Below are 24,905 nucleotides of genomic sequence, written 5' to 3'. Positions count from 1 at the left end.
CATTCTATTGCTGCGTGAACCATATCACAAATTATACAAAATTTATAGTATAAGATAATTTTATATTATCTTTGACCATTTAAATAGTATTTTATTATTTTTATAAACCACAAAATTTTTTTTTTTAGACCTAATAATTTTGATTTTACATAAAATTGCGATACGATATAAAATGTTTGTTTCTTGATTGACGAATGACAATGGAAAATGGTTGTAGGTTGTGGATAATAATGATGCTTTTCCTAAATCCCTGAATAATTTACCACTGGGAGCGATAGTATCCCTAACATCACCTAAATGGTTAAATACACAAAATATATTATAATAATATTTAAACGAATCATACCTTCATGGCTTCATATTATATTCTACAGTATAGATAGGGCACCGAATAACGGTAATTGATGTAAAGGTACCTTTTATGTATACAGGGTGATTTACCAATTTAACATTATATATTCTAATCTTGTTATAATAGACTTTTATCCTTAGTATTTCAAGTTAAATAATATATAAACTACTTGTTAAAATCTCGATATATGTACCGGATACATTGTACCCACACCAACATTTTCGAAAAATCCTCAACTTTACAAATCACAATAAATAATTACCTATTCGTTTAAAAAAAAAAAAAAATAAACTATCTCCACAAGACAAAACTCAAGTTAGATAAAAAAAATATATACTAAGTATATCATTTCCGATCATTTAGAACATGCTTAATAATTTCAATAATCGAAATTTGAAAAAAAAAAAGTATTTTTAATCGAATTCACTGTGCTTGGTAAATATCGCCATGTTTAATATATATCGAACACCATAAGCCATAAGCTGACAGAAATTTCAGAACGATCGTGTAGATACCATTTCGTGTTCCTGCTATACGTATAATATGACTATATGAGGCGGAGAATGTGTTCGAAGGGACATTTTGCAAACAGAACATAAAATATTCATATCACGCTGTATGGTGTTCGAGAGATTTTAATGTCATTATTATAATATTCATTGGTATGTAATAATGACGTGCTATGAGTTCCAACTTTCAGAGTGACTTTAATGTTGTGAAATTTAGTTGCGGTAGTGTAGTATGTAAAGGCATGTGGTGAATAATATAACATCGTATGACCATAATTATAAAGATACAATGAGAACATTATTTTTCCTGGTACAAATTATTTGAATTTACAGTGATCGGTGGAGGGAGGAAGGAGGAGCTTTGTTTTAAAATAAATCATTTTTTTATTTTTATTTTACATGCCCTTGTAATATCTTATGTCTTGGATTGAACTCAGGCTCCCCTCGTAATAGAAACGCTACAAGCCAACAAGTCACGAAGCATATGTTGAAATTTAACCAAAGTTAATTATCAAATAACGTAAAACAGAGATTTATAAAATATTTACTCGAGTTCAGCAAATATGTACACGATAATGATATCATATAGATATCTAATTCAATGCCAAATTCAGTGCAAAATAATTTATCGTGAAAATAATTGCTATTTTATGTAAGTATTTTGTAGATCTCAAAGTTCAATACTTAGTTAAAATGTTGTTATTAAAAAGTTCTGTGTTGGAAAAATAGTTGAAATAATTCATTCGTAATAAGCTATTTCTCTAAAGTCATCGCTTAAACTCTTATTTCTCTTTTATGACAAACAGTGTTCATATTTTCCGATATATCCGATTTTTAGATTTAACTCACCCCCTCTTAAAAAAATGTAGGGCTAAGTATACCGTTACAGAACTTGTACAGTTACATTGTAAAACTGTGCAGTTTTCGAATACTTACACTTATAATACACAGATACGATATAAATATTTTTCAAATTTTTTTTTTTATAATAATTTATAGCATGTATGTATTAATTTGTAACACAATAGAAATAAGAATCAATTAATAATTAAGTTAACAAGAAAATCTTAAGGAGAAAAATTGTAAAGTTAAGACTGAAAATAATAATATTATACATTACATTGACTAAAAAATAAAAAAATAATTTCAATTAATAATTGTAACGAAAAATTCTTATTATTTTTTTTAAAAAAATAATATATTGATGTTTAAAGACTAACTACTGTACGTATATAGTAAATATTCTACATTTATACTTAATGTAAGTTATAAATAAGTGACGTTTATTTAATGTGAATCTGAGAGAACTTTTGACGGCCTAGAGGGTTTTATTTCATAGTTAATATTATGACTTGCGGACGTAAGATGTAAGTTACTTGAAACCTGTAACGCCGCCAACACCTCGTTAATTTAACCAAAACGAAGATTAATTGTCAAATAAGTATATATTCATACAATACAAACTTACAATTACGTAAACCATACACAAACGCTGCGCAATTGAAACGTTTTATCACCACACCATGTAAGTCACCAAATAATAATATACATATTCCTCTACTCAAAAGTTTAAACACGATATATGGGTATTTGAATACACTACTGAGTTCGTTACATTTCTTGCCCCAAAAAACTAGGATTTGTCTATAACTGTGTGTTTAGTTTATTTTAATCTCATAATATTCATTTATATTTTATCAAAGTATACTTACACATTTTTTTCGCAAATTAAAAATTGTATTTTGCATTTATAAAAGTTCCTCTGCAGTTATAGACTTACATGTGTACTTATACTAAGTAAAAATTTAACGTAATGGACACGTTTTTATGGTGTGTTCACGTGCGCTCTGTTGTCGAAGACCTGTCTTGTGGGATCCGTGAAGTATTAATTTTAGTGGAGCGTGTACAGCGTAAATTCTTATATTTTACTGAGTAAAAATTATAAATATAGCGATTATCGCATAATTATTTTCTCAGTCTGTTATTTTTGAAATTTTCTTTTCTAGCTGATGAAGGTACAAGCTGACGCGCGTTTTATATAAGAAAGGTACTATCAGGTTAAATTGATTCTGATTTAATTTCTAACACAAAAAAAAACCAATATTAGGTATATGCGAATTTAAATTGAATTATATTACAATTATTACATAATGTAGGTATGCTGCAATAATACATTAATACAATTATTTATTTAGTTCTCATTGTTCGTTTGTATTAAAACTTTTATAATATGGTAGACATCATATATATTTACAATCTTAAAACAAAAACAAAAATAACGCAACAAAATCAATAAAGTTTACAAAAAAACCAGAAAAAACATTCCGCAATGGTTCATGCGATCTATGTTTTTTCACCCTCTCCCGTATGTTGATTCTGGCGAATATTTTCATGATGAAATACTTGCTGTACAATTAATTCTATAATTAACGAGAAGACGATTTTGTTCTGTAGTGTACATATATTTATTAAATCTATAATGTATAAACAATAAAATAATCTAAGCTACACAACATTATATTTATATAATATTATAGAAATAGTGTAATAGTGTAGTTTAAGTTAAAGTTATAATAGTATAATACCGATTTTAAAATGGGATTTCGTTGATTTCAATTGACTTTTTTTTACTTGAACATATCGATTTCGCAAATTTAAACTTGTAAGTTTTGGTAACCATATTGAACTACTGTTTTTCATAAAAAAATTTAAAAAAATGTTAAGTAGATTAACTAGAAACTAAAGAGGGAATATATATTATACGCTTACTGAACATAAATATTAAAAATCATTATTTCATTAATTGTTTTTAAATTTATATTATTAATATCATATTAATATTATACACAATTTTACTATATTTATCTTCATAAAATTTAATAAAATCAATTTTGTAAAAGAAAAGTGAATGATTCAACAGAAATCCCGAAATAAAGTTAAGTATTGAAATATCTACATTTTAATATTATGTTAGGCTTGAGTAATAATTAGCTATATTTAAATAATACGATTTTGAACTAATTGTGTGTTATGGTGTATTACTGGGATTACTGGTTAGATATAAGTATACACGTCTTATATATTTTGTGAACATATTATTATTATAGATTTAAACACTTAAATCAAATGTAAATATATTTTTGAATTAATTAATAGAGTTAAGGCATAACCAAGATGATCACGAGACAAAAAATCGCTAACTGATAAATAGCGATAGGTTTTTTTTTAAACTATCTGTACAGGTGGAATCGATGTTTATTAGCAATACCGATAAAGTAAAAACTTTGATTATTGATGTGTATATTTACGTATATATAATTTTAACTAGTTCACGCGTTTTAATATTATCTATAATTGAATTTATACCTATAAATAAGATAAGTACATACATGCACATATATGCGCGTGTACGAACAGACAGTACACTCATCGTTACAACCCCTATATATAGGGGTGTGACTCAGGCAGCGGTAGTTATAGCAGTGAACGCGCGACGAACGTTTCTCCACACGCCCGCCGAGGCCTCGCGAACTGGGTATTGATCTGTTGTGGCCGGTGCGGAACGACGGCGAAATTTCAGCGTTTGTTCGCCCTTTCTCGGATACCTCTGTACTTATATTATATTATTAGAATATATCGTACATCAACCGCCACAATATATTATTACGCACCCATATTTTAACTAAAGTCTATTTGCATGCAACACTCGTAGGTGTAAATAGCATATCGTATGTACATATATAGTAGGCATATCATATCTAGGTATAAACCGTGAGGGGAGCTGCAAAGAGAAACTTTGCTTATATTGGTTTTGTGATCGAAGACATAAAAAAAAAAATCAAAAATATGACTTAACAATATACATAATATTAAGCTCTAATATTTATTTACGACTGGATTATGTATAGGTAGGTAACTAATTTGTTGATTGTAAATGTCCTGTTCATCAACAGATCGTTTTTCGGACTCGGATTTAGAAGCAATGGTGGATTATTATAGGAGTTTGAGTAAATGTTTACTGGGTCATTTCTAATTTTTAAGTCTTAGAAGCAGTATATCTACGTAATATATACAAAAATTATAAATTACAAGTAAATTTTGATCATTAATTAATTTCCACTTGATTTAGTTATATTAATTTATTTTTCATAAAAATTACAAGTGTGTACAAATAAGTAGGCACTATTAATTACCTTAAAACCTAATCAGTATATTTCTAAGTTTTAAAATTTCAGTTCTAAAAATCATCAAAATTAATCAAAGTATAGTACTATGATCACTGAATGCGAAAAATAGCTATTTTAATATTTTTAAATAATTTAAGACATTTAAGTGATTATGGTTTTTAAAAAGAAATCACGAGTAGAAAAAGTGGTATTTTGATATTATTTGTACTACCATAACTACATTTTATCCACTCTTATTTGATAGTATATTTTGTGCCGTTAGACAGTTAGTTTTATACGTCTTTCATTCTAAAATGCAGATTTGCATTTATACCCATCTGTTTGGAAACAGTGAGATCTCACAATCAATCAAGAACGACTTTTGCGAACTTGTCAACAACAATGGGTTGAGTAAAATAATTTTTTTTTAAAGAAGACATTTTGAAATACACATAATACTGGCAATTACCACAAGTCTGTTTATATTTGACGTATTATTGTTTTTGTACTCAGTACGACCACAGTTTTTAAATATATATATATATATATTTGTATTGTTGTATAAAGCGGTACTTAAGTATAGTTTAATTATATTGTACACGTGGTTTTCTAGACTTGAGTGTCACTTCGTCAAAAACATCTCAGTTGCACGTAATTAATTTAAAATACTTCACAAGTATACCACACAGCTATAGCGCGTTATATTATTATTATATTTATACGTACTCATACTTATACTCAACCGTGAAAACGTTTTTTTTTTTTTTTTTGACACGTGGGTAGGGTATACGTATACTTAATTAATTTATTTCGGAAATTGGTTTAAAAATTGTTTGCTTAAATGAAATATAATGGTATCATAAAACGATTATATCGGTTTGCGTAAAAAATTTAAAAACACCCTTTAATCGATTCACAGAGTTTGTTATAAGTTTTTAACCATTCTGCAGAAATAATTTGATTCTCGTAAACTTGTGTATTTCGATTAAATATTAAATTACCTTATACGCAATTTAATGTGTATAGTATCAAAAAAACGTGACTAGCGAGAACATAAAAAATTAATTTAAATTAAAACCTCAATCACAATAAAAATAAATTGTTTAGGCAGGCCCTATACAAAAAAATGGGCCATATAAAATAGCTGTAGAAGTACATTTATATTCTTTCCATTTAATACATTATTAAATACATTATTTAATATCTATTGTTTGTGAAAGGGGATCGAAGAGGAACGTTAAAATTAGCTTTACTCCTTTCCCCCCTAAAAAACAAACACACTATGCTTATTAATATAGTTTTAGAGTACTGGATACTTATGGGCAAGATCAATATAGTTATAGAATTGTTCATTAAATATTTTAATTAATAGCTAAACCTAACCTATAATATAGATAATATATGTTTATAAATATGTTCAAGTCAGTTAATTCTTATTATTTTTTAATGTAATTTGTATAGTATATTTTATTCATGTATAAGTAGTATAAAGTTTATGAAAAAATAGAACTCCGGTACTTCAACCAATTCAAATAGGCTTATAGATCTCTGCATATATAGCATTAATTCTTTGAATATTGAAACATAAAACAAATATTTATTGATCTTAAAAACTTTGACTATCTTTTTTTCGTTTAAAAGATGGATTCAGAATTCAGACATCAATATTCTAAACTTTGGGCATTATAGAAAATCTTTAGTGTAAGACATGCGCTTAGGTTAGGTATAATATTGTATGTATTCTTATTTTTAATCGATTGAAAATTATTTTTTAATTTTGCAATAAATGAAAGATATTTCAGCTATTTTTATTATTGTATTGCCAATTATTGTTAATTAAAAAATAATTTAAACATTATTTAATATAAACAAATACGCCTTTTAAAATTATTTTGTTTGAATTGTTCATACATTACGTATAATAGAGACCATACTATTATTATTAGTAGTAGTACTTGGTACTTACTATGTGTTTCTTATATTATTGGTCAATTCTATCAATCAACGTATGTACACGATTTAAATATGCAATTTGTTTTTGCTGTTTTGGTCCTAGTGTACACTGTTTTTAATATGTTAGAAATTCTTTTGTTTAATCTGGTACACACAAATAATAATACTAATATTCGAGTTTATATTGATACACTTAGTATGTACTAATATATTATTAAGTCATTTTTTAACTTGTTGGTAAAAAGAATTTTGCAAATAAAGTAAATATTACCATGATATTATGTTATATATCATTAAAAGTTGTAGTATGAAATAGAAGAATTAAAAAAAAAATAATTACACATTTACATTAGTTTTACAATAATATTTGGAATGGGATTACAAACGAATTCCTTTGTTTTATATCAGTAGGTTATAGGTATTTTTGTTAAGAGAAAATGTAAATTAAAATGAATGGTTTTCTAATATTACATACCATATTGTGTGTTCTTCGTTTCTATGATTGTATAATAATATAATATTTCCAAAAAAGTTTATTTTATCGAGTGACACAAAGTCCGTTTATTTCATTTCATGAAATTATTTGAAAAATAATTCTATATTTGAAGTGATTGGCGATTATCGAAATTCATTATATTAATATGTTTTGATATTAAGCAATTATTTACACAATTTTTGTAATACATGAATTTAACACGTTTACTGACTGTTATTTGGTTAATAAAAAACATGTTTACATATTATCATGTGTTGTACAAATAAGAGATATGCTTATATGATTATTATACCTAATAATTAAAATCACTCTAAAATAAATTTAAAACTACAGAAGATTAAATCGTAAATTGTAATTAATCTTTAAGCTAGTTTTAGTTTTTGTAGAAAAATCAAATAAATACAAAGTTATGTTTAGAGCAAGTATACAATAATACAAATATACAAGACTTTAATTAATAAAAGCACGGCCCTTTAAAATTAAAATTATTGGTTAAAATTTACTAAAGTATCACTAAAACAAATCGTTTGAAAATGTTAAATGACGCTTGTGAAAATAAGTTGTGCGTTTTGTTATTTTTAAGAACTATTTCAATATTATTACACGTTCTGAGTTCATGATTTATGAGGCAGTTAAAAAAGAAAGTATATTATACAGTATTTTATGTATTGAATAGTGTACCTACGTCAAAATCGACACTTGTTGTTTGAAATTCGAAACGGAATTATGGGTACCTACATAGTATAATGATATATAAATACTAGCGAAACAAACACGCTCAGTGAATTAATATGGCGTTTATACGTGTACCTATTATTAATCCGGTTTTCTTATAGTAACGTATAATGCACATAATAAAATATAATAAATATTATGCGATCAGTAGACTACAAATACATACAGGATATGGTGGAGGTGCAATATTAAATGGAAATGCATATTCTATATTCTGACAATCAGCAATAATTATACAATCGAAAATAATGCATTGTAATTAGGGTTGGGCAATTTCCGGGAACGTAACTTGGTGAGAATTTCCTAGAATCTCCGAGGATAACCGGGAACATCGAAAATAAATTACTATTTATTAATAATTAGGTATTCTATCTATTGACTTATCTTAATCTTGTATTTAATTTTTTTATCAAAAAATATATATGCACATAATATTAACTTTAGTAAAAAAGTTGAAAAGTGAAAAATAAAGTAGTAGTTTTTTTTTAGTAGTTTAATCTTTAAATACATAATAATATTCAAATCATAAATAAATGACAATGCGAGATCAAAACATTGAAGATGTTTATGTAAACTAGTAACTATGTGTAGTAAGTTTTATGTATATTGATACTAAAATCTATTCTACGTTGTTAATTGTTATTGAAAAATGTTGAAAAAGTGGGCTTCATATTATATACATATTTTTTTTTTAATTAGATAGAAGTAAGTGTATAGGATCATTTATCATGTTGGCCTATTTAAGAATATTGAACAAATTTACGAAAATGTAAAATTAACTTTTGAAATAAAATATATTAATGTAAATGTTATTTATATTGTTTAACTGTTATTCTCGTAGTTGGTATATGTTTTTGTTTCAATTTTAATTTCGAGGAAACTCAAGTCTTGTATATAATTTTGATGTTTATGCACAAGACCATATTATATAATGTAAACAAATAACCTACAGCTAGAGAGTAGGGATTCTCATAAAAATATAGTACGCAGACGGCAGACGGTAGAAAACCACCGAGTAACTAAGTATAAAATCAATCGGTAGTATAATTTGTTGTGAATTGCAATTTAAAATATTATTTCAACTCTGTATAATATACAATCGCATTAGGTAACGGTAATGTTATAAAATTACTTTATCGGTGGAAAAATTCATATACAATGTAGTTGATGAATTTTATACGATAAAATTATATTGAAATATAAATATTATTTGTATATTACATTAATTGATTAAGATGAAATGAAGATTGAGTTAGTCAATAATAGATTTGAAAGATATACCTATATAATATTTAAACATTCTATATCAATAATGATGTAAAACAATTACTGCGTAATTTTTTTTTTTATATATTTATTCCGTTTAGGATTATTTGGAATGAAAAATATGTTAAGTATACATTTTTTTGTCAGATTCGTATCACACAATCGATTAAATACCTAGAAAGATATAGAAATTTCAAATAAAACTTAGTAAATGTAATCAATCATGTTTAATTTTAAAGTTTATCGAATAATACTATTATAGGTATAATAAAAATTAATTTTATTGTTTGGAAGTTTTAGACTATTAAATAGCATGGCGTCTCATCTACATACTAATTAAACATATCAAATAAAATTAATAATAATAATAATAATAAAAATGAGTTTGTTAAGTTATGTCATTATTCAATATAACTATAGATAAATAATATATTGTTTTATTTTTAATTATGGTAATTATGGATACGTAATTGCATTATAAATTAATATTGTGCCTAATAAATAATAGACTAATTTAGAAGCTTGAATTAGTGCAAATAAAATTGCTTTAGGTGAAAAATCCAGGAAAAAATCTCTAAGGAAATGGAGTCCAGATAAAAGGTCTAAAATTACGATAAAGTATAATATATTTAAAAATAGTGAATTATTCATCAAAAAAATTAACTATTTTATTATTATGATATTATAAGGTATAAATTATAAAATTATTTTTTATAACATTAAATATCGTATTAATAACTGTAGTATAACATAGATTAAATTTAAGCTATTTAATTTTAATTTTTTGATACTTCATAAATAATTAACTTTTTTTTGTGCCCAGACATTTTTTTCTTAAGTTTTTTTAACCGATTTTTTTTGCCGTTTACCATATTATAAAGGATTACCCATTTTTTTTGATTTTTTAAGTGCGCAAAATAAATAGATACATAATTACCGACAAAATGCGCAATGTAGCCTCTCATAAAAAGAAGCACTCTTTCAATGTAAATAATGAATTTTATGAATTATATGTTATTTGTATAAAAGCTTATATATACATCATTACATCAGGTTTGTCGAGCTTAGCAAATGCCATGACGGGGAAAATAGGATCGGCCTGCGCAAATCCTTGCTCGGATGTTAGAAATACACTAGGTAATTCAATAACAATAATATTACATACATCATCACGCGGGCAACCCTAATGGATTATCTACTTGTCTCGAGGTTTAATGAATAGAACAAGAAATATAATATCATGTAGATATCATTATAACAATGTAGGTACTATCTATTATAATATAATTATATGATCCATTAATTTTTTTTTTATGAAATATACACGCCACGAAAGCACCATGTTATGTCCATTATGTCCATTAGTATGATTGAGGGGGGATACTTTGGGAGCTCAAGTTTTGAGAGTTTTTCCCAAAACAAAATTTAATGTAGAATATATGCCATGATTGGATGGCTGAATAATGTACTATTTTCAAAAACATTTTTATATTAAAATCGTATAACCGTAGACAATTGTATATGAAAAAAACGGAAAACAATAATCATAATACTATAATAGAGTATTATTACAACGATAAATTATATCAAAAAATATACCACTACAAGAAACAGTATTAAAGTATTAGGTATCACACAAATATCATTATGATAAATAGAGATGTTTGAGCTTAGTATAGTCTGTTAATAGGTAGGTATTACATTATACAATAAAATATAATATGTTTAAAAAAGCTTTATTATAAATTACATATTAATTATATTCTGTCAATTCATATGATATAATTTAAATAGTTCTTTGATTTGTTTATATCAAAATTATTTTTTTAATACAGAACAAATCGTCAAAGAACTATAAATATCATTGAGAAAGAAATAATTTTCAATGAGACTTAATTCCTCTTCCACTAAACCTAGTTAGTTACACCTATAAGACTACATCCAATAATTAATTTTATCTCAAAGTATATAATTTATTATTGACTTCAAAAAGTTCTTAATTTATTAAGTCAGCGTCTAAAAGTTCATTTGATTATTTTTTTTTAAAACGTTATACAAGCAAAAGTAATAACATGTGTTTCACTAATAAAATATTCTGTTCACGTGATTGTTCTCATAAATTATTTTATATCTAATAGTAATTTTCTAATTAAAAATGCAACGAACCAATAAATAATTAACTAAACAATTATTATACAGATACTAGTAATTCAAACGTGTGGTAGAACACTATCAAACCAATTATTATCAATTGCTACAATAATTGTTATAATGTTATTAAATAACAACTTTCCTGTATAAAATGCCATGTGGTCAATTTTCGGTAACAATTAACATTTTACACAAGTCCATAATTACTGAATATTAATGAATATTAATATGCTTATTTGATAGAATTGTTTTGAATATAATTGCACCCGCAATACGCATAACTGTATATTTGTGACCCATGGTTTATAATTGACTTGTGAAATTAATAAAAACGATTAAAAAGTTATATGCCGCAAAATTAATAAAAACTTCAAGTAACTCCAAAATAAAAGCGGCATTTTAAAATTCTGCCTAGTAATAGTTAAATTTTATTTAACGTAATTAAATCTATATAACCTATTAATTACTGTTTCAATAGTGTAAACATTAAAATCATTATCTATTTTTATTTTTATTTTTTATGTTTTTAAGATGATGTAAAAAAAAGCTATATATATTTATTCAATACTGTTTGTTGTTTGTAGCTGGTACACTCGTTTAGAAAACGGCTTTTTAAATATTTACATACTATATTTATTAAGCTTTATGTAACTTATCATAAATACAATTGTAGATAATTTTTGAAATACAAAATTCATTATTTTTTTGTTTGAATTTATTACTTAGAAATATTATTATTCAACTATCAGTTTTTTTCTTTATTGATATTTTATTTCATCGGTAGTTTTGATTGAATTATACTTTTGACTTTTAGGTAAAATTATTTTCAGAGTTTTTATTGAAGATTTTATTACTTTTTGTCACTTAAGTTGTATGAATATGTAATACACATTATACTACATTTTTTGTAAACACAGAGAATAATACATACAACTATGTATTATAGTTATAACATATATAATTAAATAATAAAATTACTCAATTTCTTAATTTATATATATATATATATATATATATATATATACTCGTATATACGTATGGTCAAAATTACTTTTACCAAAATGTATATATGATCAGTTTTTAACGAATATTTTGAAAGTTTTTTTCGAGCATATAAGCATATATTTTAAACTTTTAGGTAAGAGCATAAAAATCCACACTCTTAGTTATAGCTCATAAGTCAAAAAATTGTAAATTATTGTAAATAGAGTGATGTTTTTTTTTTTACCTTGAACTAGCATAAAACATTATTTTATCGGAGTATTATACACTTAAATATTTTTTTTACTTTTTAAGGATTAAAAAAATTAAAAACGGATTGGTGTCATTCAAAAATAAATTATTAAAACTGAATAATAAGCATGAATAACATATTATCATAGAATAAAAATAAGCCATTATAATAGCTTTAATATGATAAATTATATTATATATATATTTATATTCGTATTATTATTATCATTATTATACTAAAGATCTATTATATTTAGCTATAATAGTTTTAAAATTTGTCCAAATTGGGATTCCGACGTTTATCTCGAATCACAACAGTTGCATAATAGTCTTTATGACATTGTTACAACGAAATTGCCGTCTGTCGTCTAATTATTAGTTTAGTAGGTGTTATATTACTATTTAAATTTGAACGTATCAAATAATAATAATAAATACGATGAACCGTATAGAATTGCAATTCAAATAGTTTTTGAGGGGCACTTATTTATTTACAAACTATCAAATAAGCGTGACCGGTGATTTTATCTTTACATTGAATTCTTGTACTTTTGGTAGATACCAATCGTATGATTTAATTTTTGTTACCACATCTTTTTTATATCCGTTTCACTAACACCATCATATACTATAATATATGTACAATTAATATTATTAAAAAATATGTATAATAATTGTTTATAATCATTATTGAACCCAAATAAAACTCTGCAAAATAGTAGTTGTAATAGTTAAGTATTTTTTACGGCAGTATTGAATTAAAATATAAATTATTACAATAAGTGTAATAGCAAAATAGTTTTTAATGGTGGCCGATTACTAATTTTGTTAAAGGTGAACACTGACAAGTAAAAAAGATACCTTTATTTAAAACTTTTAACTACCTAGTTAATTTAATAACTTAAATAGTCAATTAATCCATTGAAATAACTTACTAAAAAATAAATAAATATAAATTACTTACTTTTTTAACAATTAATTTGAAAAACAACGCGTTAAATTATTATCATGATTTTAGTTTGTATTTACAAGTGTTAAGTCAAAATGAGTAATTTTATTATTTAACTACTGTGCAGTCTATGTATTTATAACATATAATAATTTTTAATTTAAATAAAAATAAATTATCTTTAAAGTAATATATTATTGTTGATACTAATATGTATTCGGTTTAATTTCAACAATGCTCTGTAATCACTACTATAGATAATATGAAATAAGTTAAGTAAAAAGTATAATATTTGTAACCAAACACTTAAGCAGTGAATAAAATAAAAATTAATTAATTTTTTTTTTAACTGAGTTAAATAAGTTATTTTTTCCATATTTATTTGAAATTTAAAAATTAAGTATATTATTTGTTAAGTTAAAGCATTAAGTTGTTAATGTTAACTAAAATTAAGAAATCTAAGTTAATTTTTTTTTATCAATTTTTTCACTTTTGGTTTTTGTACATAAATATTTTTCAGAAACTGAAAAGGTAGATAAACTGAAATAATATCACAGATTTAAATATCTATAAGACATTTTAAGTTGTATTTATATTACTTTTACGATTATCATCTGGGTTTGAAGCTGTTTAAAAATTGTAGAGTTGAGGAATGACCTACCAGTCAAATTATTCTTATGGATTCAGCTTTTGTACCATTTCATTCGGACGCTCAAGTTGTATGCATAATCATTGATTTCTTTTTTACTTCGAAACGACTATAGAGAAGAAAAAACTATTGCTTTTACGACGATGAGGAATTTTTTTCTTCTGTGAAATATCTTTTAGAGCAGTTAAGTAGTTGGAACTTTTAAAGTTTCGTCAATAATTCACACGCGCTACCGTTTGAAAATGGGCACAAATATAAAATTTAATTTTAAGTTTATAGAGAATATTAAATAACAATATGAAAAAAAAAAATTCAAGAAAATTTAATTAATTTGTAAAAGTACTAAAATTGCCAATGAATTCGCTGTATAGATGTTTGACAATTAATTTCAAAAGTCTTAAAAACGTTGATGTAATAAATCACATTATTTACCTAACATTAATCCGGTCAAAAGAAATTTAAATATTTGAACAATTTATCGAAAAGATATTGGTTAAAATCGAATCAAAAATAATAATACTAATAACAAAAACTTTAAAATCATCTTTATTCGGCGTCGTTTTCATGAAACACAACGATGATGATAATCGCTCTCAAATTAAATTTAACACTTCCATTCTAGACGCCAATCTAAGATCTTATTTATCAAACAAATATTTCAAAAAGAGTGACATTTTATATTACTAAATATTTCAATGAAATTATGAAAAAAATAATTAGTATTGATAGCTATTATTTAGTTATACTTATTTTATATAGCAAACATAGGAAATTATCAATTATTGCTATAAATTCATATAATAATAAAAGATTTATCATCGTCAATATCTATTCTGCAATTTAAGAATCACCTAACTTTTTCTATACATAATCCTAATAATCGACACTCGACACTTTAATATACCGATATAATAATACCAGGTTGTACATTGCAAATCAGTTATAAACTAGTGATATGTCGATGATTAATAAGTAGGTTGTAAGTATATATATATATATAGAGTGGTTCGTTAACTACGTGTAATTACATGTCTGTGGCTGCAGGGTATAACCTAAGATGAGACTATAGTAGCATAGTAGGTGTTTAAAAAAATCACACGGCTTTGAGCACTTAAGTCACATAATACATAATAAAGTATTAAACTCTTACGAAGTGCGCCCACTTAATATGGATTTTAAAATTCAATAATATAGTTATTGATTAATAATTATGTCATATTATACATAAGCTATAAGGATTTGACTAGATGAGCACTAAAATATAATATAAACGATTTCAAAGGAATTATTAAACAAAAGAATATTTTAAACCAGATAATTTAAATACGATGAAAATGTAATTATAATTACTTCATTTCGAATTAATGTTAATATAATTATTATAAAATGTAAATTGTCTATAGAGATACATTAATGGTTTTTTTTTTTTTTTAAATATACACGGGATCCGACATGATATGGAAAATATAATACAATAATAATCAGCATAACGGTAATTAAAATATTGATTCTGAACGATAATAATTAGTATTATAAAATTGGTATGGTGACGAAATCCCACCCAGAAATTTAAGAAAAATTTTAATATGTTTTCAGTGTTGTATATACGTATTAAGACGTAAGACGTTATTTTATTGGATTAAAATTGAAATAATTTGTGTGAAAACTGAAATTTGCTGCAAAACTCTAAAATATCATAAAATACTCGCAGCATCAGCATACCAAACTATTTATAAAAGATTCTAGTTGAGCCTCTCTTATATAATAAAATTTCCTACTCCTCGAAGAAAAATCCTAGCTACATCACTGAATAGTATCATAAAATAGTACATTAAAATATTTTGAATATTATTGTTTTGATGACGGTGAATCCACAGTATTATAATTTATTCAATTACGCTTTGTAGAAAAAAATTTAATGAATGAATAAAACATGCGGTTTAACATATTTTACGTGTTATTTAAATATCGAATTCTAACGGTAACACTGGTTTCGCTTAGTCCGATTAAATAAAAACTTGCACGACTCTAGGCCGACTACATAATATTTATTCAACGGATACTTACCAGTGAGCGTGCATACCGTGCATTGCAGATTGACTGGATTTTACCCAAATTATTTACAATCTCATTAGCAGCGCAAACACGTCAGAAAATTAGTCACAGTTAGAGGATGGAAAATGTTTACTAATTTTGTACACAGACTCACTGCCTGTTAGGTACCTATTACACGTGTATCTATATAAGTATTATAGTGTCGTATTTTAGTTTGAAAAAATTGTCATTATAAAACTTAATGGCATTCTCCTATTACTTAAACGAATGGTGTAATGTGTCACACAGTGTTTGACCCAAACAAGATAAAAGTTTAGAAAAACAAAAAACAATATAATAATATACATACATATTTGTAATTACTTATGATATGTTATTAAAACCAAATTTATTCTATTCAGTAACAAAATAATTGACTGATATTTTATGTGGAACCTCATATTTTAATAATGCTATATTATTATTAATAATTAATATTTTTTTTCTCTTTTATAAAACTACCGATAACAGAATTATACAACGCGCTGTGATTGAATAATGATTTAGATCTTCATTTAGAATTTAAAATAAATATACTTAATATAAATAAGGCTATATAAATTTATATTTTAATCAGTGTGTAACAGTGGCATTTTTACATTTTAATATTATTAATGTTTATATTTTTTACCTTCGCGTTTTTCATTTAAATAGTACTTGTCTTTAGGAGTTTAATACCATTTATACATACGAACAGGATATTACAGCGCTATCTAGCATTCGGTATTTATTTTCATCCAGTTATAACTACCATGGCTATTAGTTATTACTTTAAGAACCGATAATTGGCTGCACTTAATGTGACGATTTTGTACCGAATAGTTCATAATATTATATTGTAATCAACGGCCAATAGTTTTATTTTTTGGAAGTCAGATAAATGTCAAACCATATTAGTGAATTGCACTAATTTTTTAAAACAATCTGAAATATATATATATAATATATATCTTTTACGACGGTATGTTTATTACAATTTAAAAAGGTATAAATCTCTTATGCCAGTGAATTTATCGCAAATTAATTAGGAATACATCGATTGCGTCAGGAAAATATTATAAAGAAAATGTTCACTATTAATTTTCTATACATTTTATTTTAATCAAGTATGCAAAAAAAAAAAAAAAAAATACAAATGTTTTCTAAATTGTTATTAATTGTAATCAGTTATAAGTTATAAGTCAATATTAAAAGCCATAAAATTACTTATTGAGAATTAATCTTATTTATACTCAAATACAGTAACATATAAGAACATATAGAATAAATTGTAAAAAAAAAAAAAAATTTAAAAAAAATGAATTAAATAAATTGTAATAAGTCTGTAATTTTTGGCACAATTGACGTTAACCCTTTGTATGTAATTGTATGTAATTCAATACCGTCTGGTGTAATATATACATAATTTATATGAATCTTTTTTTTTTTCTACACACAATTTTTGGTGCATTCGACATATACCTGTACGATAACGTCCCTGACACCACATGGTATCGAACCCCATCTTCTCACCCCTTCTTTGTTCGTTGGTAGCATATAAGGTTAAATCCTTTGAACGTTGCACAGTCCTAGGCATAATTCTACGCCTGTTCCACGAATGGTCCCCCCTAAGAGGACTCCTTCTTTGTAGCAAAAGGGGTTGTAAACCACAGCTGGTGAGGACCATCTCACCAATTGACGGCCCCCCTTCAGCACCGGTAAGTATACGATAAAAAATGAAAAAAAAAATATAAAAAAATCTTTTCTTACCGGTGTTACTCCTATAATATTATGTAATCTCGTCAACGTTTATTTCAGTTTTTTGTAGTTTTAAATTAAAATTATTATAATAAATATAAATTATATTGCCAAATGCGCTAAAAATGTTAGTTGGTATTAAATAATTGTATAATGTTATATAATTTATTAAATAGTACACTTTTCTTATTTCTAATATAATACTTTATTTTTTAGATTTTTTTTTATTGTAGTACAATAGTTAGATAATGTTAAAGTCTAAACCTAAATGTATAAAATAAGTTTTTCAATAAATACTACTGTATATATTAAATTCTAAAACATGATTTTTAAATGACTTTTTATACTATGTTAATTTACAAATAATACTATGTTACTCAATTATTAGTCCAAATTTAGTTAATTATACCGATCGAATTAAGTCTACATTTTTGATTTTTTTTTTCTCCCAAAAACCTGATTTTAATATAAGTATACAACAATGATAAAAACGCTTATAAGGCTTATAATGTACTATACTAATTAAAACAATGAGGATCGAATCCACTTGTTGTCCAACATCATAATATTAAACAGTACATAAATGATTTCAAAATTACAAAATAACATGGAATTCAAATTCAAGTGTCACGAGTACTTATAAATTATTTATAGGTTTTTAATGTTTATTTTTCGAGTTTATTTAGCTGCAGATGGTGAGAGGCTGGCTCTTTATTATCGTTTATAGGTATATGTTATAGCGTTTATGTGGTTCGAGATTATATTTGTACTGCTTGTGAACATATTGTGATCTTATAATTTAATATGAAATACGTGTCAACAAGTTACTTATTGCCAATTGGTGTGAAACGTATGGTACATGCGTATGTTGGACCATAAAATTGAAGGTTACAGAAATAACGAAAATGTTCAACTATTATTATCGCATAAAGTAATAATCATCCATATTATTTATAATGTATAACCACCCTCGTCGCTAGATTCATTCTTTTTACCAATATGTGTTGAACGAAGCGAATAGACTTATTAAATTTATTCATACTGGTGGTAGATTTTCATATATTACGATATAAATCACAGTACATAATAAAATATGAAAACGACGTATAAATGGATGCGCCGGGTTCAAGCATTAAATATAGGAATACAGTTAAAAACGATAACATTTAACATTTCTGTATTTTAAGTCGGTCCAATAATTTTTGAGCTGGAGCCAAATTAAATTATACTGGATTAAATTATTTAACTTTTAAAAAGCAATTTCGAACGAATTCATGCTTGTATGATGAATTACGATCAATAGTTTTAGTCGTTTGAAACAAAATATAGGTAGGCCATTATCATATTAGATACCTAATTATGAAATTTTAAAATTTACCTTAAAAAAAATTTTCGTTCGAATTCAATTTAATTTAGATAACCATAATATATTTATGCCATGTTACTTTAGAATATTATAATGACGGTAAAAACGTGTAGGTTAATTTGTAAACGATGAAATATATTTGAAATTAAAATTTTAAATCTTATACAATGAAAAATATCAAGCATCTAGGTAATTGGTATATATGTATACTTAGCGAGATTAAATAAAGGTTTATTTAAATTATTACTCTAAGGAATTGTATGTAATTTAATTTATGTTCTCAAAACTAGTTTTCTTTTAAGTTATTTTCAATTTTTAATCATAATATTTCACAACCTATTATATCAAAATAATCAAACGATTGTTATGACAACGTTGTGATTTAAAATGACGTGAAATTGTATTTAATATATAATAATATAATATACGAGTATGCAATTTACTCTACCATCCAATCAAGTGTTCAACAAATAAATAAACGAATTTAATAAATACCAAATCACCCTTAGGCTAAGCTATTTTATAGCATGGCTTATAGTCAGAAAATGTAGACAAATGTACCAACTGCACGTGTAATACGTTACTCAGCCCATCATTTTTCTATTGTTACATTATGGCATTTTAATAAAGGTCAAAATTAAAATAAACGCGTTCACGACCCCAATACTCTATTCAACAACAATAATAAAAACAAAATTCTATATTTTATTATCCCTTTATTAAACAATATAATGTTGAAAAATTCACACAGTTATAGACTTAGATACTTCTAATAATCTTGATCGCGTTTTGTAATACTTAAAACTTATATTTTTACTGTGATACGAATTTGCGCGGTAAAAAAAAAAGTTTCATACCACTTTATTTAATAGATTGGAATCTGAAATGTTTCGTAGGTCGTTATTTGAATTTCAAAGTGGTTTTCAGCAGATTTAGAGAAAATTACGAAAAACTGCGAAAGAATAAATAACAATATGTACTTAAAGGATTTTTAACCGTACACGAGTACGTGACATGACCGCCGACAAAATAATGGATTATTGTCTATTGAATATCTTACCGTTTAAAAAATGTTATTTAAACTTAAAAGTACTTAGATTAAACCAAATTAATTTTATTCATCTCAAGTATCTATCTAATCAATCATTGAAATGCATTATTGATTTGATATTTTAGGAAACAAATTAATTTCTAGTTATGTAATACCCATGCATCTTTTGCTACCTCAAATTGAATATTGTTATTATATTTTTCATTATACCACTGAACTTCATTTAATTTTTGTTATTGTGCAATCTAATTTAACTATCACAGTAGCCAATGTAGGTACCAAAATGCTGAAAACTAAATTAATTAATTTTTTGAACCACTAGTAGTTTTTACTAGAAAACCCGTAACGAGCGGTAGAATAAGTATATAAATAATTATTTTACGGAATTGAATAATTGAAAATAGTGTTCTTTCTTATTAATTTTTAATTTATAATTTATTTACACTGAATTATTTATTCGAGATCCAAAATATAAATGTATTGTTCTTGTAATAATATTTGAAAACGCCAAGTTATGTAAATTACAATACCTTTTAGTAAGTGATTACATTAATGAACTTTTTTTGTCATTGACTAATTGTGTGGTACCTAATTAAAACCATTACCTTAATAATTGTACCTATGTTGTATTTAATTTATTATTACAGTTGTATTTACTTCGGTAAATAATAGTTATTATATTTTACACGTGATAGTATCATCAATTCTCTGCCAGAAGAAGGCCTGAAGCATTAGAACGTTAAAAACTGATAAAATAAAAATATCAACGTTTTCTAATATAAATCTCGATGTTTTCGCTGTATTGATTAAATAGGTTTTTACAAACAAATGGCCCCTTATCATGGCTTATTCTACTGATTTTACCTTATCATTTCAGTAGAATATTGGTATCTGATAGGTATTTTGATGGTCGAGTAATAGGTATATAACAAAGATAAAAATTTTATATTTCTAACATTATGTGATAAGTATATTACGGAATGGAATTATACTTAAACGTAAAACGGAAAATATTATTTGGTAAATATTTTATTCGGGAAAAAGGCTGTTCGGGAATTATTTTGATTCATGAAGAATATCGGTAATATAAATTTGTTATGTTGTGCAGTTTGCAAGACGTAGACAACACGGATTAGGCTTTATCTTCGTGGTAATAATTTGGTAATAAATTTTTAAATTTTTCTTTGATTTGAATCTACACTAAAATAATATAATGACTGAAAATGGTCTTGTCCGAATTTTGATGTGTAATAATATTTTGTTAGTCAAAAAGTAATAGAGGTACCTATCTACAAAGTTTATTTTTAACGTCACGCGATACGTACATTACGAGATCGGACTAACCTAAATTAAAATGATAAAATTGAAAATATCGTTATTGTTGTCAAGTCAACTGTAAATCTTTTTTAGTACCTATTTCTCAATGTCCGATTCGGGATCTACAATAATATTATCATAATGTACTGTCTAAATGCTTAATCACTAATCTATTATATTTATGATTTTATAAGTCGTCTTAAAAATTATACGACTAAGTTGGTGTAATAATTATTATACTAATATATAATCGTCGTCGTACATGTTGTTATAGGACTATGTATTTCAATATCACGGATCAAAAATCGGTATGTTGGAACCGCACGTATTTGCCGTGGCGGAAGCGGCCTACAACAGCTTACAAACCGGCGACATCGACCAATCGTGTGTGATATCTGGCGAAAGCGGAGCGGGCAAAACGGAAACCACCAAATTCATCCTGCAGTATTTGTGCTCGGTGACCAGCAATGTGAGCACATGGGTCGAACAGCAGATACTCGAAGCCAACACAATTTTGGAATCATTTGGTGCGTATAATATTATATTGTACCTACGATATGATAAAATAATATGGTTCACACGACTTGTATAAAAAGTAAAGTGACATCGACGGGTTTCAAATACATAATCCATATACTCATGCTTACATTAAAAATGTAATTTAGTTAAATTTGAACATGCATTTAAAATTGTTGTCGGATTTCTTATGCGTTATATTATCAATATTTTCTAATAAGATAATTAACTATAATTTTATAAACAATAAAAAAATAAATATTTTAGCAGATTTTTTAACTGGAATACATTTTTACCCCATACGAGTAAAAATGATTTTCGAAAACCAAATGAATGGACTGAGTTAATTTAGTGGAAGAAAGGAAGCAGGATGGTTTTGGTTTACCGATATAGATAAGTTTGAAGACCAGTGGCTTTGTCTGAGGAAATATGTTGATATCTAATTGAGAGAGTTATTTAAAAATATTAATAGGTACCTAGTGTAAACAGACTCAAATAATTATGACATTTTTCAAATAAAAACAAAGATTTGGCACTTTAATATGATGCATAAAAAAATTAACTCCTATATCCAGACAAAGCAGATGGAGAAAAATAATCGTTTCAATTTTACTTTATTGGTTATAAATATAAAATAATTATATGTTCTGTTTATTACCAACGATTATTTCATAAAATTGATTGAATAATTTCTATAAGAAAAGAGAGGTTGTAATCAGTAATAATTTTTTTTTTTAAATAATATTTTTAAAGTAGGTATGAAAATTATAACTGAACAAATATTTATTAAGGCACTACAGCAGATTGCAATTTTCCGTCTGTTGGTCTATTTAAAAGATTGGTTTTACGTCTATTAAAAATCTATGATGATAATTTTAAAGTTCCCAATGTAAAAAAAAAATTCAAAGAGGAATATTTACGGTTTTTATTTTGTTGTAAAAAATAATAAAAAGATTTTTAATCACTGGAGTTAGTAGGATTTTATGAAATACTATGGCAATATTATTGGAGTTAAATTTTCGCATTGGCTCAATTATACGTTAGTTGATAATGCTTTATCGAGCATGCTGACTTTCTTGTCTACGCCTCTAATACTAAATTAAATAAAACTACTTATTCACGTCTTGTAATTGAACCTATGATCAAATATGTCGGTATTTACTAAGACGGTATTCATCATAATATACGAGAAATAAAATTAATAGTGGCTTTATATTACGCTTGAAACAATAAAAGAGTAATCGTTTTAATTTGAAAATTTAAACCTTATACTTACTACTAGAGATCAAATAACTAATTAAGTTTCATTAAGTAAATGCAGATTTAGTGGTATGTATGAGAGTGTATGACTACTTTATGACAATATATTACGTCTTATAAATGGCTATTCGCAATAACTATCTATATTTAAATTAAAAGTTGAATATTATAATATGGCATACAGTGAAATAAGGTGATGATAATTTTTAATGGTTATAGTATATATATATATTTTTAAATCTTTCTAAGAATAATTACAAATAAATACGTTAAATAAATATTATGCTTACTGACTGTATAGTTTGTAAGTTATTATTTTATTTATGATAAAATATATATAGTTAAAATAAGTATAAAGCAATTGTATCAAGAATAGTTGACACAAGTATATCTCAACCTACTTTTAAGGGTAAATACAATAGATATACTGTCTATGTAAGGGTTATATAATAACAAGCATATATTATACGTAAAAGCAAAATAAAAAAAATGTAGTCAAGTGGGTATTACTGCTGTACATTAGGTTTTGAGTGGATCACTGTAGTGGATATGTTAAATTTGTTTACTAACAATTTGCTATCAGAAACCAACATCCAAGATGAAAATCGAAAAATATTATCAACTACTTATCGTGTACACTGACATAATATACAAAAAAAAATAAAAAAAATATAAGCAGACTTGTCATCACTGTAAAATTAATACATTCATCGCTCTGCTCAGAGTATAAAATAAACGATGATAATGCTTAAAAAAAATGTTTGAACAGTAAAATTTAAAATATTTAATATTTTTATCAAAAGTTATTATTATAATTATTATCAATATATTTTGTATTCCACTTTTAATTGTACCACTTAAAATAAATATTAATGACGTTAATGTTATAACGTTACTAAGTAAGATTTTTATTTTTAATCATGAATTTATAAATTATTTCCAGACTTTTAAAATTTTAAAAGAAGCTTAAAATTTGGTGTCTTTATAGTTAAAAATAACTTTAAAATATTTTGATTAATGATTTGTTTATAAAATATAAAAATAAGAGAAATACAACTCTATATATGGTAATAAAAGTTATATACATTTATACAGCCCTAAATAA

General features: G+C 25.2%; 1 protein-coding gene across 4 annotated transcripts in view; it reads left to right on the top strand.

The window, feature by feature from the left end:
- LOC112603280 (myosin-I heavy chain) overlaps positions 1-24,905 on the top strand; it is a 110,636-nt gene that overhangs the window by 63,557 nt on the left and 22,174 nt on the right. For all 4 annotated transcript variants that reach the window (XR_003115155.1, XM_025351790.1, XM_025351789.1 and 1 more), the window contains exon 4: positions 22,299-22,551. Coding sequence is in view for 3 of the 4 variants with exons in the window: in XM_025351790.1 (XP_025207575.1) it covers positions 22,299-22,551 (253 nt within the window). In the remaining variant the exon portion in view is untranslated. The remainder of the gene's footprint in view (positions 1-22,298; positions 22,552-24,905) is intronic.

Source organism: Melanaphis sacchari, unplaced genomic scaffold (assembly GCF_002803265.2).
Source record: "Melanaphis sacchari strain LSU unplaced genomic scaffold, SCAv2.0 Contig9_pilon_pilon, whole genome shotgun sequence".
Lineage (NCBI taxonomy): Eukaryota > Metazoa > Arthropoda > Insecta > Hemiptera > Aphididae > Melanaphis > Melanaphis sacchari.
This window is presented reverse-complemented; position numbering and strand designations above follow the sequence as displayed.